At 37.5% G+C, this 19,482-nt stretch overlaps 1 protein-coding gene across 1 annotated transcript; it reads right to left on the reverse strand.

Annotated features, from left to right (window-relative positions):
- Nucleotides 1-2,320: 2,320 nt before the first annotated feature.
- Nucleotides 2,321-19,459, reverse strand: TRIM23 (tripartite motif containing 23). Its single transcript, XM_084505256.1, has 11 exons — nt 19,301-19,459; nt 18,398-18,560; nt 10,369-10,490; nt 9,278-9,556; nt 8,474-8,656; nt 7,578-7,793; nt 6,383-6,517; nt 5,157-5,286; nt 4,934-5,044; nt 3,351-3,475; nt 2,321-3,016 (listed from the first exon to the last, which is right to left on the reverse strand). The coding sequence occupies exons 1-11, from the start codon at nt 19,403-19,405 to the stop codon at nt 2,837-2,839; spliced, it is 1,749 nt and encodes a 582-aa protein (XP_084361382.1). The 5' UTR covers nt 19,406-19,459; the 3' UTR covers nt 2,321-2,836.
- Between the last annotated feature and the right edge of the window lie 23 nt (nt 19,460-19,482).

Here is a 19,482-nt window from a genome sequence, read left to right on the forward strand (position 1 = left end):
CTTTCTTTCCAAAAATCATTAGGTAACATCCATCAGTTCAGAAATTGGAACCATCTCAGAAGAAAGCCCTCAAGTACCACCCCTTCCACAATGAATTTGAAGGTAACATACAGAAAGACCACATCGTGTGATAAAACATGATTTTTGCAGTTAGCCTAGACACACTATTTTTGAGCCAAGATTGTTTAAAGAATGCCACAACACTGTCACTAGATGTTGCATTTACTCAATTTCACAATTAAGTCAAAATCTCATGAAAAGTTAATCAGCCTTTTCAAATAATCCTCATAGTTAGTAACACTTGAATAAGTTCTAGTTGAGGAACTACTTCTTTGCATAAGTCAGTACACTAAAACTGAAGTTCAACAGAACTGGTGAAACAAGCTTAAATTTATAACTGAAGCAGTTTATATATAGTATTAACTTATAATACAAATAAACCTCTCAGTGTACCTGTTTACACTGAAGAGTTCACAGACAAACGCAATACCTTCACAGTTACTTTAAGTCATCTTAAATAAATTCCACTAAAAACACTGTATGGTAGTATTCCACATGTCACAAGCAAGCAATCCTTTGTACTCAGAAATATGCATGAGTATTTTTCCTCTGCCCTCAAATACTGCCACAAAAAAAAAAAAAAAAAAATCCAACAACTCACAAACTGGTCACCTCGAACATTTTTTAGTAGTAATTAGAAATGTAATTACAGAGTATGAGGGCACTGTATAACTGACACAGAAACCAGCTATAATAAAGTTACAGGTTCAGGTTTTTCTTGAGAACAGATGTCTTCCTGGAAAAAGTATCTACCACACCAGCAGACCTTATTAATGTTTTTAAAAGAGCGCTATGAACAGACAGTCAGCACTAACTATATCTGGAACTGCTCTGCAGTACAGGCTGAGCAGATGCTCAAGTCAAGAGCAGCCAACTGTGTATTGTGCAAGAAGTTGCAGGCTGGGGAGGATGATTTTTTTTTGTTAGTTCGGTGGTGCAGAAAAAATGCCCTTCAGCCCAATGTAAACTATTTCTAGATTAATCAGGTAATCTGCAGAAAGAGTAACTACCCCTTCTCAGTACCTATGTAGGCACTGAAGCCTGTTTCACAAACATTACTATTTTAAAGCTTAGTGTTCTTTCAGCTACTATTCAAGTAATGAGACCTGCTTAATCTGAAGCTGCATTTAACATCATTTACATGAAACACAAGTAACAAGAGAAAACTATGAACAAGTGTCATTATGAGGAAGTAGTTCTTTAACTGCTTCCTCTTGAAGAAAAGTGCAAATGTACTAAGTTACTGGTTTATACATTCTTGGCCTTACCTAAAGTATGTAGTGGGAAAGCATCATAAAGCTGACAATACAAAAAAGCCACAGCCACAGACCATGAGACAAATTTCCCTCACTGGGTGAGATTCACAGCCTTCACTGGTTAATATGTTTTTCAGTGTGTCAAAAAGATCTACCTACTTATCTGTGCAACAATGCTGCTTGGTTCCACTGCGTGGTTCTTCCTGTTTACCTCTACTGCAGTAAGACAAGATGGTCTGCATTGGCTATGCTCTTCCTTGCTCTTTTACTGATGTGAAGAGGGTCATGGCATGGCTTCTTCAATTGGCAGTGGCTGTGCACTTAGGAGAAGACCAGAAGTTTCTTGTATGCATACCAGTCAGATAAAACTTAACAAAACTGTGTGTGCAGCAGAAAAGGAGATATCAGTAAGTGACCACAACCTTTTCTAAATTTAGACACTGCTACACACATATTACATGGGTTTGTGAATGAGTGACCTTTGAAAACAGAGGCACCGGTGACAGTTGCATGTAGAAGATGAAGTAAGAATTAAGAATCTTAATACAGAAGGTTTACATCACATTTTGCCATCAGCTTTTGTAAGTAAGAGTTATAATTAGTGAACACTGTTTTTACATCATTTTATTTTAAGGCCACTACCTTAATCTGAAAGCTTGATTTCTACATACAAGTACATAGGTGGATTGATATTACACCACACTGCTTCTTTAAGGTGGTCTTTTTTTTTTTTAAGCTTCATTTGACTTCTTGAGGAGCAAACTTAATCTGCCTTTAGAGATTATGTCCTCAAGAATTCACAAAACATTTTCACCTTAATGTCACTATAGTCTGTCCATAAATAATTTAGCATATGTAGACTTAGGAAAAAAAATAAAAAATAGAAAACACCCAGCTAAACAATGCCACAGCCAGTTAGCACTACATTGTTCCCCATTCTCAGTTTTCTTTGCTATTATGCTCCCATCCAGTAACAGAGAAGTTAATAAATAACAGGGGAAGCATTTTCCTTTTGCAGTGTATTTGCATGTAATTTCCAACGCCAGCTTTAGCTGAATGCATTTAAGATATTAAAAAGTAGCATAATTTATTTCTGACTAATGACCAGAGCTGGCTATTCTAACAACATAGGATGGATTTTGGAATAATTTCTTGGGAAAGCATTTCTAAACCACTCAAAGTTTTCCTGACATTAACTTCTGCAACCTTATTAGGATTATTAGATGAACTCTCATGCGTATTTTATCAGAAAAGAACTTTAAGCATTAACAACTTTATTTCAACAAAAAGAATTTTCAAGGCCCCTTTGTAACTAGCCTATTTCATCACTTGTACATGTATCAGATGTCAAAAACATTAACTGCACGAGTTTACTGAACCAATTATCCAATCTTGAATAAAGGCTTGTACTTTTCTGTAACCATCAACTTTAAATAAATTCCCCTCTTCAGAGGGCAGAACTGGTTACAACATCCTAAGTCATGCAAACACAACAGTGAACAAACATGACTCTTCTGAAATTAAGCCACATCCAGGACACCAGCAGCCACTAACTGCCTTGAAAGCCAGTCTAATCCTTCAAAAAGTCCTGTACCACTTCGGGCATCACACCCCTGGATATACCAGCTACGGCCACAGCAGAGCTTATGGAGACTCAGCAGTTCTGTAATTTCTTCTACTGAAAGGGCGCCTGCTACATCCTGCAACAGAATCAGATACACAGACTCAGTTATTCTGTACTCAAACATTTTTAACTGACAGCTTAGATTAAGGCTATGGATTACATAAAAGCTTTCCAAACCTCAAAATCAAATAAAACAGTGACAAGTTCACTACTTGCTATCACAAAAATAAAAACAGACTGCTAAATGTACTAGGCACTTTAGGAATATAAGGAAATACACGGAAAACATCTACATTTTATCCTTTCCGTATTACCATTCCCATTCCTGTAAGGGAGGATTGAGGAAGTTTGAATTTGATACACAAACTGAGGTAAAGGGTAGTAGAAAGAAAAAAAAAAATCACAAGTACCTGTTTATTAGCAAAGATCAAGAGCAAGGCATCCCGCAACTCCTTTTCTGTTAATAATTTTGCAAGTTCACTGTGTGCTTCACTGACTCTGTCTCTGTGACTGCTATCAATAACAAACACAACCGCTATGAAAGAAAAAAAGAAACATTTTACACACATTCAAATACAAACTGTCAAGTTAGCTTTCAGCTAACATTTTTTTTTCCTAGCAGTCTTTTACATAAAGTTTCTCAGCAGCACGTAACTCCAGTTTCAGGAAGACTTTGAAATGCTTTACATACCTCTATACTTTTGACAAAAATCTAGAATTCACCTTGAAACAAGGAAGAAGTCTGCAGTTTTAGGCCTAGTTTTTCTTTTTTTTTTTTTTTTTTTTTTAAAAAAAAAAGAGGCTGTGCAAGTTTTAACTGCTTTGGTCTAAAACCAGATTTACCTTGTGTGGACTGAGTATCCTCGTTCAAATCATTTTTGATCCATTTATGTTCAACAGACTCACACACAATGGTTTCAATTTCCTTTAGCTGGCTGCAAAATGTACAGTTACACCAAATCAGCACAGCTGTCCTGAGCTATGGACTAGATATTGCAAAGACTATGATGGACTCGACACAGAGACAGTAAGTTTTACTATGCACCACAGAAAGTAACCAAGGTGTCAGAAAGACCAGAGAGTTAGGTGGACAGAATTCAAACTCACTGTGTTTTAAATACACAGAGATAAATAAATAATACTACCAAAACCAAACAAAACTTACTGCAAGGATGCACCAGGTTAAATGATTAGATTTTGGTCTCCAGCTTACAATTCTTAAAGGCTGACATAACTCTATGCTACTGGTATTTATTGTGTAAGATTTAATACATCAACAAAAACCCAAGACCAAATTTTAAAAGTTTGTGAAGATGAGGGTGATTGAAAATGTTAAAGTTTGCAACGAAGGCTAAACAATGCACAAAACAGAGGATGTAAAACTAGTGTTTTCTCATTCCTAAGTATTTCAGGCAATTCGCAGTGAATTCATGAAGAGAAGCCCCTTTATAAGTTGGAAAACACTACAAAGCACTTATAGAAGGACAGCGTTAATTTGAAATCAGCATCATTTATAACAAATTTTTTTTTTTTTTTTAGTAAAGTGCTTGATTCTGAAATCTAGTCCACAAGTAGGATCTCAGACTGCAATGCAAAGAAGTTGCAGAACTTTGTAGAATTTAGAGGCTCCTAAGACTGAGTATTTTAATTTCAAGTGCTGTTTAAACTTTGTACCTGACAAGTACTACTTTTCACTACACAAACTTTGGAACCCTGCACCTTGACTGTTGTCAGAGAAAACCAGATTAACAGAAACTCTAATTTTGTTTGGCTTCATGAATTGTCTGATGGATTTGTGGAGAAGACACCCTTATCATACAGCAGACACAATGAACAACTAGATTAAAATATTATAACTCATGAATCTAGCAGCTGAAATTTGTATTAGATGAAAAATATTCTACGATTATAAATTATTTCTATTAATTGCTTTTTTGGCTCTGAAATACAAGTCAGAAGACAAAATATGGTTTAAAAGTTGCATTAGTCTCACCTTGTGTATTGAGATAATAATGCTTCCACAAGGGCCTCAACTTGTGCTTCCCTCCTACATCCCAAATAGTAAACTTCAGATTCTTGTATTCTACTGTTTCAACATTAAAACCTAAATAAAAACATTTGAATTTTATAATCTTGTCTATGAACATAGGCTAGTCAAATTCTACAGGTAAGTCAAACATTCAGAAAATCCTTACATTTAAGTTGTTGCGACTAACCTATTGTTGGAATTGGCTGCATGAATTCATCTTGCTTTAACTTAAACAAAATAGTTGTTTTGCCAGCTCCATCTAATCCTAGAGTAACAACCCGAATTTCCATTTTTGGTCCAATATGTACCCTGTTGTCCTGGAAGAAACAGCATACACAAACAAGTTTTGGAGATTAATGTTATAAGACCTGTATTTGTAAGATACTTATGTTCTCACTATTTGTGAAGCCATTAAATGGATGGACCGTAAAAGTGCAAGGCACTTCTGTCAATAATATGGATCACCACTACAGAAGTTACTGGATGTTAACTTGTAACTTCTACCTGTGTTATCATATCTCCTAAAAAGCCATCCACAGACATCTTACGCTTGTGTATCTGTACTTAACATTTCAGATTCTTTTATCATTTGTGGCTCAAACACCACAACAAGTTGCTTATAGCAATTAAAATTATCTGACCAGCAAACTGTTGGTTTTGTAGCTTTTCCACTATGTTTTGTCACATTATCAATGCTCCCAGCTACAGTCATTTCATTTGCTGAAGGCTCCACTGCTATACTTCTTCACCTCAATCCATTTCCAGACCTTTTCAACTTGAAAACAGCAACATTAATTGCTTTAAGCAGTAATCCGAAATGGCGATTTTAAAAACCAGACATATCACAAAATAAGTCTTGGTTGCAGGCAAGGAAAAGAATCCCTATTTGTAGTTCAGACAAAGCTACCATAAAAACTGAATGAACTGAAGCTTGTGTTATGAACTGAAATATATAGTAGATTTTTTTGGTTTTTAAATAAAGGTTTGCAATATTCAGGAAGCATAAGCATTGTGCAGGAGTTATGCTGCTGTTGTGAAAAAGCCAAAAGACATAAGGTGTAATTTCATAGTCTGAACTAAATATACAGCAAATCAGGGACATTTCCAAAGAAAGGTGCTTCTAGAATTCACAAATACTAACTGAATATTTAAAGGAAAGCAGCTGATGTTCAAAGAAAGCTACTGATGTAGCCAGTCATTAAACGTTAAATTATTATTTCTCACACTAATTATAGCACAGTGGTTTTGTTGCTCAAATACCAGACAGTACTCATCATCTGAAAAGATACTATGGCTTGATGCTGAACTGCCTGAATTTGCTGCAACAAATGCAGTATCATAGTGAAGATATGTTATTCCTGCTTTCTTTAAAATATAATTTGGCCTTCATAAAGTGAATGGGATTAAATATACCTTTGTAAAAGTGACAGGAATGCTAGCATCCAGCTGTACATGATCTGCAAGTTCTGTAAATTGCTGCTGCTGTTTCTGTAATGTCTCGAGCAATCTTGTAATTTCCTGTTTAGCCAATACTACTCTACAGTCATCCTAAACAGAAAAAGAAAAAAACACAGAAAATGCATTTCTTTCAGTAACATGCTTAGTACAAACAAATCAAGACATAAGTAAATATGACAGTTGGAGATGAAGTATTTTAAATAGAAATACTCCAGTTAAAGAAATACCTACAAAAAACATTTAAAATTATGATACAAATATGTAGGCCGTGTCATTCTTGCTTAATACTAGGAGACACTAAATGGTTCTGTGGCTGTAAAAAAAAATAAAGTCTTTAAGCCCTCTTAGTCCTCTTAAGAATAAAGATTAGAAAAAAGAATAATATAATACATAAAAAATATTTATATCATTCCAGCAGCTGTAATACAGCTGCTGCTTTGCAGCCAACGTACTTAACAAGATCAAAATCCACAGTTAATAAGAAAATTTGCATAGTTAGAACATACATTTCACTAAACAACCAGACACTAGTTCTAAACAAATTTTAAGTCTGCATAAATATCACATTAATGAAGTTACTTCTCACACTCAGTTTACTATTCACTACATATGCAATTTATTTTGTTATCATTAAATAAAGAGAATAAAACACCAACCAGATATCCGTATGTTGCCACTTTCTTCACACATTAGTGTGATATTGAATTGCCCACACTGCAAATGCTAGAGAAAGTTATTTAGTCCAAACACAGTTTTTCCTACCAGCCTTGCATGACAACTATCTTCAAACACTCATATTAGTAATTACAACTGTAAAATCCTTCCCATATATATATTTTTTTTACGTTTTCTTATTTCACTTTTCTCTCACCTCCTTCCCACAAACCTCAAAAACATATTACTCTAGACTAAAGAGTCATGTTACAAAATTTATAGCAACTGGACAATTTGATGCTGTTGTACTGACTATCCTTGTTTAACACCCCCTTATAAAGAACATTGGCAATCTCTTGTTATATAATTATTGTCTAAAGACAAACATTCTAAAGGAAAATAAACGCAGAGTACCACACAAACTTTGTTTGTAGCCTAAACTTAAACCATGGTGCTAGTTCTGTTACAGGATGTTACGGCTCACTTGCCAACTCACCTGTTGTAAAGTCTTTTCACAATGAAGGCAAGCTGTTGAAACCTGTGACAATAGGATGGTCATGTCTTCTTGCTGTTGCCTAAGCCAAATCAACTTCTCTCTTACATGAGCATCAACAACACTAAGAGCCATTTCCTCCTGACGACAAAGGGTTTCATGAAGATCAGAAAAATAGGCTCGGACACATGAGCGAGCGTTCTCTGCAGTCCCTGGCACCTACAGTGTTACAAAAGAACAAGACCAATAAAGACACCAGTTGATTGCAGAAGCATATTTTTTTTGTTTCATTCTGATTTCTAAATTATTTTCAGATCTGGTGAGCTACATCAAAGTTCAATACGCAGTTATACAGTCTGATCAGCAGTAAGACCAAGATCCTTCAAGAACTCACTCCTATAATTGAGCAGCTTATTATATATATATATGTATATATATAAACATATATATACACACACACCCTACCAGAAAGTTCCTACTGACCAACCAGGTCTAAAAACCCCAGTAATATTGTAACACCTGAGGACAGACATGCAATCTGTCACTATACTTCAATACTATACTTGCAATTATACAGCTTTTCCTGCTGCTTCTCTATTTTCGTGCAAATTAAAAGCTACTGTGATGGACTACAACTTCCCTGCTGTCTCAATAGTGACAGAGAACTTGGTAGAGACAGTAGTCTCATCTCTTGGTAGAGAGAACTTAAGGTCTTGTCTTACTAAGCCTATGTATAATTTTCAGAGCAATTCCTTGAAATGAAAGCATTGTAATAAGTTATAATTCACTGCTCTGAAAAAAAAAATTCTTCATTTGTTAGAAGCTTAAGAACAACCTTATAAACCATATCTGAGTTATTATAAACAGTAAAAATGAAAAAAACAAACAACATAGCATACATGTTCTGTATGGGCCATTCCAACTCCATCTTCAACTATTTGTTCTCCTCCTTCTATATGCTGAACTATTCCAACTAATTTTCTTGAATAATCTGAGATTTCTTCTGTGAAAGTTCGTATGCAGTGGGCCATGTCTAAAATGGATGCACGAATCTGGTTTGCTTCTGGTTCCAAGACAGAATGCTATTAATTAAAAAGCAATGTATCAAAGATCAAGCATAAATATCTTTCTTATTCATCTTCTATATCTTGCTAAATATTAAAATCTACATGTATTATATGAATTCAATAAATTAGATAAACGCATTCATCAGGAGTTACAGATCATGCTGACACTAAGATACATATCTAGCAATTACACATGTACACATATAAATTTGCCTGTTTACAGTAACTACTTCAAAAAAACAAACAAAAAAACACACACACAAAAAAAAAACAACAAAAAACAAAAAACTGTGCTTGGACCACACCAGGTTGGGTGAACCTAGTTTTTACACGAGGAATAACAACTTTTGAGACAGCTGATTCAATACCATAACAAGCTCAGAAAAGCATCAAATAAAGGGACAGTCAACCGTAACATTTAAATAACTTAAAGTCATAAAAATGTTTTTTTCCTTGTCATTTTTACTATGGAAGTTATCTGAAATGAAGGAAAAGGGAAAGAACAGTATGGTGTTATTTCTATAAAGACATATCAAGAATCTATCCTTCTCTACTGATGATCTTGCATACTGTAATTGGATAAAAAATTATGCAAGCCATCCCATGGCATGACTTGAAACAAATTCTTAGTAGTACCTTATGACCTTGATGTTTCCCGTATTCTTTGCAGACACAACACATAAGAGGACTGGCCTGACAGCCCTCTTCCAAACAGACAAACTCAATAGCATGCACTTGGTGTTGGGAGCACATGGTCTTCTCATGAGGCTTATCAGCAAGAGGTACACGCTTGTGTTTCGCTAGTGTCTTTGTAGAATGAGTAAGCTGGGAACAGTCTGCACACAGGTGAGTGGCACAAACAGTGCAATAAACAGATGCAACATGGGCTTCATCTTCATCACAACGAATGATACTCTTAAAAAAAGAAAAGAAAAGAAAAGTTGTTAATATTTCATGCCAATTACTGGGAAAAAAAAAACAACAAACAACCGAATGGAAGACGTGTTATCAATATGCACTGCTTTGAAAACTTGATTTTAAGTTCCTAATAGATCTTTACAAAATAAAAATAGTTTTCTTTCCCATAAACTCCAATATACTATTCTAGGAGTGTTCAGTGATTCTATAATCCAAGCTTCAGTAGAAGTTATAAAAATTTGTAGGCTAAAATAAATCAGGCTCCAGACATTTCCTTCAACAGAGAGAAATTTACAGAGACAAAACACCAACAGAAAATTACGTACTTAGAACAATCACCTACTCCTAGAACACTAGCTGCATACCAGTTGTTAATAAGATGCTAAATCAGTCAATTTTGAAAATGAAATGCTATCACATGATGTAGTCACATCAAATGACTGTAGAAGGCAACTATTTGGAACAAGGAGTTGCTGTGAAGTCCTTAGGAAGAGTTTCTAGTAAGTTCTAGAAAACTCTTCTAAAATTATTGTTAATAAAATATCTGAGTAACCTTTTTAAAAAAGGATAGAAGTCTAAAAAAGGGAGAAATACACATGCTTCATGTAACTACTACTTCTTTGATTTAGTCAGTGCATATTAGAATTTAATTTTGAAGCAATTATTTAAAACCTCAATACTAGATACTAAAAGAAAACAACTTTAATAGTGAAATTACATTTGCCAATGAAGTTACTTATTTTTTTCCCCCATCTAAAGACTATTTTAAGCAAACATAACAGTTTTTTGCTTTTTTTCAAACTCAGTACCTCTCCAGAGAGACCAATAGCTTCTTCTGCTGTCCCACACTGCCCAGCAGATCCATTCTGCAAACGTTCCAAGAGTTCCAACAGAGCAAAATTCTTTTTCAAGCCCCAGACACCAGAATCTCCTATTTTTGAGGAAGACGGAGGCAGAATAGAAGCATTAGAATCTCCACAAACCACAGGCAAGATTCTGACAAATACTAGGACATATAATTATGGTGAGATACCACTATCACACTTTCTATCTAAGCTCACACTACCTTTCTATCCTCTTCTTTCCTTCCATCATTGAACTATTTATTGTTTATGCAGATTTTCCCAACTTAAGAAATGCCAAGATTATTAAATGCTTATAAAAACTCAGTAAGAACACTTGTAAAATAATCTGTGAAAGCTAACAACTAAGGACTATAAGGAACACAAACTATAATGCATATTAAAAAATTTAATACATTTTGCATAATTGTGTACCATTAACATTTCTGCTGTACTAACAGAAGCTATGAAGAACTCACACCGACCGACCTCATATTCCCTGAATCACAAGATGCAACACCTACTGCAGATATCATCCCAGTAAAAAGAAAAAAAAAAAAAGTAAGAATTAAAACAATGTTCAGAACTATTTGATAGAGAAAAAGATCTACTTTCCTGCAGGGAGTATGAGAGAAAGAAGTCTATGTCTACTGCTGCATCACTCTTATTTTGTAGAGGTTAATAGGAAGCAACACAAAGAACATCAAAAACATAATAGCATCCTGGAGACTGCTGCTAAATGCTACCTCAGTAGGCTACGTAGCATATGAACACCTTAGTGATTACTTCTCCAAGAAAGTATAACCCACTGACTTTTTTCAGCAACAGCATCATAAAGGTATTTTCTCTGTTGAAGCATCACCTGCGAGCACTACTAGATGTTTACTTTTTAGTCCTTACAAAATCACTGAATGGTTAAGGTTAGAAGGGTCCTCTGGAAGTTACCAAGCAAGGCTACCTACAGCAGGTTGCCCAGGACCACGTCTTTTGAGGATCTCAGAGGAAGGAGACTCCACAACCACTCTGGGTAGTCTGTTCCCTTGTTCCATCACCTGCACCATTACAAAACACTTCCTGACGTTCAGTGGGAACCTCCTGTGTTCCATTTTGAGCCCACTGCCTCTTGTCTTGATGTTGGGCACCACTGGTTGGTCCATTCTCTTCTGTCATTCTCGAACTGAGAGAGACAGAATTACCTTCTTAGGTGGAAAGCCTTCAGCACCTTCCCCAGAGCAGAGAGGTTATATATAATGGACACGTAATAGCACACATTCTAGTAGGATGCTATCAGGTATTTCTCAAACAGGATACATGCTATTTTCAAGGACTGAGTTGTCATTGATTAAGCTGCGATAGAGTTAATTTTCTTCCTAGTGCTGTGTTTTGGATTTAGGATGAGAATCATATTGGTAACACACCGACACTTCAATACAAGCACTGCTCAGTCATGACTAAGTCGAGGACTTTTCAGCTTCTCACACAGCGCTGCCAATGAGGAGCCTGGGGGTGCAAGAGCTGCAAGGGGACAGAACCGGGACAGCTGGGCCAGACACAGCACCGCTTGGGCATCAGTCAGCAACCAAGTGCATCATGTATCACCTATTTTGTATATTCCTTTACCATTAGTATTCCTCCACCTTTCTTTTCTGTTCTATTAAACTGTCTTTATTTCAATCCACATGTTTTTGCCCCCTTTACCCCTCTGTTTCTCCCCCCCAACACAGTGGGGAGGTGGAGTGAACAGATGGCTGCATGGTACATAGGTGCCTGCTGGGTCAAACCACAGCACAAGTATACAGAACCCCACGTTTTTGTGGTTACACAACATCTAGAGAGTTATATTTGATTAGCTGCAGTAGGCTGACTACCACAGCTGAATCACAACTATGTACTTCCACAAACCTGGATAATGTGAGAAGAGTTATTTTTAAAGAAGCTGTGTTGAACTCACTCAGGCTCTCCTCACAGAAGAGATAGTGTACCATTCCTGTATTCCCCTGTTTCTGGAGTACCAGAATTGGAGAACCATTTCTGTATTCTTGTTGTTTTTACTTTCAGGGGCAGATCAGTTTCTGAGGATATCTACAGCCTGAACTGTGCATTATTACTGCGGAGTTTGGGATCAGTTTAAGTCCTAATTAACACTAACAAGGCTGTTCATATATAGCCACTTATAGTCAATCCAGGTACAGGTTGTAATTATTTGTTAATGGTTCCTAATTTGGAAGGGACAAATCAAGAAGCCTGTGTTCTTCCCCCAGCCTCAACACTACAGTAATACTCAAAGAAGATGTCGCTTGCTGTTGGTATATGGACTTTATTATGATCTGTTCATAATAAAATTGGTAGAACATACATAAATATTGGCCTACAATTACCTTAAAGGAGGGTATAGTGAGGTGGGGATCAGTCTCCTCCCCCAAGCACCAACTGATATGACGAGAGGAAAAGACCTCAAGTTGTGCCAAGGGAGGTTTAGGTTGGATATTGAGAAAAACTACTTCACTGAAAGGGTTGGGCAGCATTGGAACAGGCTGCCCAGGGAAGTGGTTGAGGCACCATCCCTGGAGGTCTTTGACAAATGTGTAGGTCGAGAGCTCAGGGACATGGTTTAATGGTGGACTTGGCAGTGCTAGGTTAAAGGCTGGATTAGATGATCCCAGAGGTCTTTTCCAGATGAAATGATTCTGTGATTCTCAAGCTAATAAGGGAAAACAAATCCCCATTAAGCCTCCAAACATCCTGTTTTCCTAACAGGAATCACAGAATCCATGAATGCTTATGATTTCATAATAAGTTATTTTACTCAGCACTTGAAACCACCTATTTATGATTAAAGACAAGCTTAAAAAGTTACTGAATTATATCCAACATGACTGCTGAATACAAAGAGCACTTCTTTGGGCACTGAAAGAAAGGCAGTTTTCTCACATAACACTGATGTTATTCAGATGTTTACTGAAGAACACACAGACTGTTTACTGTAGGAAAAGAAATATGGGGATTTTGCTACCTTGGAGTACAATGATACAAAGTACAACACTTGCAATGTTACAGGCAGAGCATGGGTACTGATATGCATCCTTTTATATAACTAAGGAAACATCCAGAAGTGCCTTGTTGTATTTGCAAATAACCTGTACCAGCTTGATATTGACTTATCTATTTTATTATCTTTTGAACTGTGTTCAAAAGAAAAGATAGAAATACTTGTGACTGCTTTATTTAACTTAAATTTTGCTTCAAGTGTGATCTGGAAAATACAATTTTAGAAAGCAATGCCAAATCAAGGAAGCTGGGCTGCCTCTCATAATTCAGATGCAAAGATTAGCAGAACAGCAACTGTAACCAGGGGTTGGTTCAGAGATCAGATGATCTCTAAAAGCTCTTGACATTTTCAGTCCACATATTTGGTGTCTGACAGGAGTCTGCCTCTGACACGAACTCACAGAAATTATATCCCAAGTGTCTACTCAAAGAGAAAGTCCAGGCCAGTTGAACTGTCTGGTTCTCCTGAGTCTTTCATCTCTTCCGAATTATGCTGCCCTGTGGTGGCCTGGTAGCTGTACACCCTCTGCATCCTTCAGGAATTCAGATGTTGTCTCAGCAATCCTATACAGGCATTCAGCCTTTCTTGCTCAGCACTGAGATCTGGCAAACACTCCATAAATTCTAGTGTATAGTACTAGTGAGAGTTCTGTTCCAAACAGACATGGATTACCATGAGCTGCATGCAGTTATAGTAACCAGAAGAACAGCCTACCCATCCCAAACACTCCTGTTTCACTGCTCCTCAGCTTGGTACCCACAGATGGACAGTAACCAGTATTTTCATCATTGGGATCTCCAGCTCCCAAGCAGTTTGGATTTGCAGCACACAGAAATACAAGCCAAAAAGGACCTTCGTAGCATTACACACACACTTCAAATATATTCATTACATAAAGGGCAATGCTTTTAAGGGTCAGATGTGTCACAATATTGCTTGCAAGAAAGGGTTTCGCAAAGGCAACAACAGATCTGCAAGTTCTGTTCAAACCCAAACAGCTACATGATTCTGCGATCAGCAAAAGGACATACATTTTAGCAAATATTCTGTTTCTGGAAAAGGGACTATAAAAATCCTGCATATTCAGCTTACATTTTCAACACAGTTGATCAATATTTATTTTATATTAAAAAACAATGCTAAAACATGAGTTGTGTAAATACATCTGCTTAGTCTCTTAGACTTTAGCTCAAATTCTGCTTTGGTAGCAAGTGTAAAAGAGTCTAGTGATCTCATCCTCATGCCTACAAGGGATGTTTGTGCCCATTACAAAGCCATCTCACAATCTGACTGTCTCTTTTCTAAGGAAGAAGAAGACATGAATAGCAGGAAGTTTGTCAGCCTGGAACGAGATAGTGACAGAGCGGCATGGAGACACTACGATGGAGTCCAGCCAACAACACAAATGCCATTTTCAAATGCATGAAGCTTGTCTGGGGAAGGATTATAAATAATCCAAGTAATAAAAGAGTGACTTATGTCTAAATACCTGAACAAAGAAGAGAGAATGTTATATTATAGCCACAGTTTCTTGCACAATGTTTTGAAATTTTATCCTAGCACTCGAACACTAGCGAAAGAATATATAAACGTAAACAACACCAGTGGGCATTCCCTGGAGTATGCCAAAGTCTGCACACATCAGCTGAACAATTTTTAATGAGAGAAAGTAGTTCAGGTTCTGTAGCATGATGATCACAAGAGTTCACCTGAGCCACACTACTAAAGGTCTCCTCAGCAGAGCTGCTTGGCTATAATGAAAAGCCAGTCTCTGACATAAGCACACCCTTCCCAATAGTTCCCTGGTCTACATACTTTGCAAAACAAACAAACTGAAGAACCTTCCCCCCACACCCCAAAAAAAAAAAAAAAAGCACAAAATCCCTCCAATCCCACATAGGATAGGGAAGAGAAAAAGCAGGTTGCTAGAAATGAATCACCTCTTCTCCTACCTAAGAATATTTTGAGGGAAAGAAACTTTCTAAGAGGAGTCTTCTTCTAAAGAGACTGTTACATAGATTATACTGTGTAAATAAAGAATCTCCAGGATATATGGCTTCAGAAGTCTGAAAATTGAAAAATATTTCCTATTATATCTTTTTTCTGTTAAAGAATGTTAATTCAGCTGGCAGCTTGCACACCTTCAACAAGTATACGCTCATTTAACATTGTCCATTGGAAGATCGGTCACATTAAAAAAGTCTCAAGCAACAAATAAATCTATTTAGACTACTCTGCAAGTAACATGGTTTAGACAGGCTTCAGAATTACCAGTTCTTTACTAGGCATTTACCAGGCATTTTCTGTGATGGCAAGATTTTTTAAGAATTATCAGAATATTTTGCTAAACAAGTAAGCACATTGACAGTTCTTACTTGTGGACTATCTATCCTGACAAAATACTTCTCATCCTGCCTTCTCAAATGGTAACGTACTCATAGAAGAAAGAGGCCAGCAAATTTAAACCAAGCATCCACTTCAGAAGGAAGGGAAAACAAACACGAAAAGACAGCCTTCATATAGCTCCCTGCGTACTTCTTAAAGAGATCTTAAGAATCCTTCTGAAAAGCTAGACAAATGTAGAATTAAATGATTTAGTAATAAAATTTAATACTAGTAAGAGCAAGGGAAAACAAGCAATTCTATCTGCTTAATTATAGGTTAATTATAGCACAGGTTAAATGACTATAGGTTAAAAGCATCCATAAAATCCATAGCTACTAAGGACTTTTGTTCAATGCACGTAGCCTTATGCCTCGATTACAAGCTTTTCTTTTGACAGAACTTCTTCTTGACAGCAGTACTATAAAGTAGGTTTAGATACTACATGCCTGCCTGAGGCTAATTCACTAAAGGGTAGAACATTTAATTGCAGAAATGTGCAAAAACAGAGCTTGTTCTCTCACCAGCCATCATATGGACAGGAAGAAAGAACGAGAAGTTGCTTTTATCATGTACAGGTTTGACGTACCTCCCTCCGACCTCCACTCCTGAGCTCTCTATTGGAAAAAGAACCACTACCTCTGCAGGTGTAAGTAACAGCAGCAACTATGAGGTGATTAGGACAAGATAAACGCACAGACTCCTCAAGAAGGGATCACAACAAGATGCCCTCTGGAAAGCACACTTTTACATGCTGTAAACAATATTTCTTGAGACAATTCTCACAGACCTGGTGAGCTGCAATGTGGATAACCCAGTTCTGCCCCAGATCATCAAGCAGAACATGTTTATTCACAGAAGTATTTTTACTCTCAAGCTGTTTTGCTAAAGTTTTTCTGAGCAACTGCTGGTCATAGCATGTCATTTGTCTTTTCAGAACTAGCCATTTCTTCCCTCTTCCTCTGTACAGAAAGATTACTAAACTTCTAAGGTTTCCATTTCATCAGAAGCCTCTAATTATTATATAAGACAAAGTTTTTATAAAAAAACAGTTGATGTTTTTTTTCCAACTGTGTTAAACCTAAAACTCAAAAAAAATACTACAGGATGCTTTCAGTTGTCTGATAAAAATCAGAGTAAAAATTACTCCGTGACAAGTTCCCTATTACAGTAAAAAAAGTGTCTGCTTTTAGTTTACAAGATACAAGTAGAGGTCCTAAACAGAAGTTTCACAAAAGCAAGTTTGATTCCTGTGCACTAATTTATTCCTCATAAAAGCACACTTTCAGCTGTACAGTCATAGATAAGATATAAAGTAAGTTTAACTCTTTTAACCACATACCTTCCAGCTGTCTTCCCTCACAGTCCAAACTCCCCTTTCATATGATATATGACCCTGATAATTCTTTTCCTGACTTCTGTTTCCATGAAAGTATCCCAGAATGTGCCTTAATATTTTGTCTCACTCTAGCAAGTTCTCTCACTTCCAAGTAAATTCTTATTCAAGCTAATTTGATAATTATACATTCCTTTCATGGACTACTGTTCTAGAGATCCCCCACTCTGAGGATTCTCCTCCATCCAACACTTCTTTTCCACTGTGGTATTCAGAGCTACTGTAGCCAGTTCTATTAACATGTTCATCTTGGTACAAATTCTTATGATAACTTGTTTTCTTTGTAACCCTATGCTCACTAAGCAATTCCTATTCTAAAGGAATTACAAACATGTGTCATTGCCTAAAATAAACTCCCACTGTGGGATAAAAGCTGTTTCTTATGCTTTCAAATACTCTCTGCATACGCTTCTGCAATAATGAAATTCCTGTTTAAACTATGAGTTACTTCGAACTTGACAACTCCAGTATGAGTTACTTCACATTTAGAACTACTCTATATTTTAAGAAGAGGTTTGTTATTGCTGGTACTTTCCCGTATATCACTTCATCATGAATCTAGACAAAACTGCTTGTCAGAGAAAAATCTATTTAATTGCATAGCTTATTTAGTATTTATGATAACGGGAAACTAACGCCCACACAGGAACCTGAAAACGCTAGCTTAAAATAGACTGGCCACTTTGTAAATAGAAGTTCACAAAAATGCTTTAAGGTATGAAGCTTGCAAGCCCATGTTCAAGAAGAAGATAATGTTAAAAGCTTAGGACTTCATTTTTCTGAGATACCTATCTAATCTAATGCTTAACAGTGCTACAAGCTTCTCTGAAGCAAAAAGAACATACCACGTTTATTAATTGGAAATATTAAAGTACATTAAAGGTCCTCCACTGAAAAAAAAAAAAAAAAAAAAAGAAGTCAACACATTTAGCTCACCCATATTATTGGGTCCTACGTACTATCTACATATGTCATCCAGCTATTCACGTACATCATCAATTTTCAGCAGAATCAAAGCAAGAGATTGTAGATTTTGACCAAGTATACTACTGTCTGCAGGCAGGCCTGTAACAGAAATTATTTTTTGTTCTGCTTTTGGTAGAACCTCACAGCACTCTAAATATCCTGGTCTGAATATTTTTAAGAACTTTAGACTTAGATTTCCTTACCCAATTCAGTAACTTGTCGATCAAAAGGACAACGAACCGCTCTGCCGTGAAGGGGAAGCCGGGTGAGGCAGTCATGGCAGACGGTATGGCCACACAGAAGCAGCCGGGGGACCTTGTCACCTTGCAGAGAAAACACATCTTCGCAGACTCCACACTCCAGAACCTACAATTTAAGAAGAGGCCACATTTGTTTGCGAGCTTGTAAGGAGGGGAAGACTCCACGTGATAAACCATTTGACATGTTTTGTAACAGTTTCTGCAATCGCAGCAGAAAGGTTGATTCATCAATTTTGACACAGAAAGGATGATTATATGAGTAACAAAAGAAGAAAAGAGACCAAACAGGATATTTTAATTCTCCAGCATCCTTCCAGAGCACCCCTAGTTCACTTCATTTAATGCACCGCCACAAGAAAAGCCCACTTGTCAATCAGCACACCTAAGAAAGTGGATGCTTCCTTGCAGAGAAAATAAATAAATAAGTAAAAGGACACGAGGGGCAAGACCCTGCCAAAGCAGATGAAGTTTGTGTTGAGAGCCGATCCGTGTGAGGAGGTCTCAGTCATACCAAACCAGCCGCTTATGAAGCTACAAACGCAGCATTGAGGAAGCAGGAACAAGCAGCAGGGAGGGGGGGGCAGAACACCTCAAACGGCTAACAAAAAGAGCAAAATCGATCACAGTGTGGAAAAAAAGATAAAAATAAAATAAATAAAAGACACCTCGTGAGAGAACAGCGCCAGCTAACCCCCCCCCCCCGCCGGGCTGCCCTCCCCAGGGATGCCAGACGCGACGCCCGCTCGCTCCGGGACAGCTCCCCGCTTATGGGGCCGCCTCCCCCGGCCTCGCAGCCCCCCTCACGGCGCCCCCCGGCCGGCCGCAGGAGGGCACAGCCCGCCTCACCTTCACGGCGGCGCCCGCCGAGCCCCGGCTGCCGCTGCCGGCGGTGCTGGAGGCGCGGCCGCCATCCTGCGCGGCCCCGGCCCTGTTTACAGCCAGCGCCGCCATCTTGTGGGGGCGGGCAGCGCGAAGGGGCCGGCCACCGCCCTCAGGGCGCGGCCCCGCTGTGCGCACGCGCATCTCCC

This window comes from Aythya ferina, assembly GCF_964211825.1.
Source record: "Aythya ferina genome assembly, chromosome: Z".
Classification (NCBI taxonomy): domain Eukaryota; kingdom Metazoa; phylum Chordata; class Aves; order Anseriformes; family Anatidae; genus Aythya; species Aythya ferina.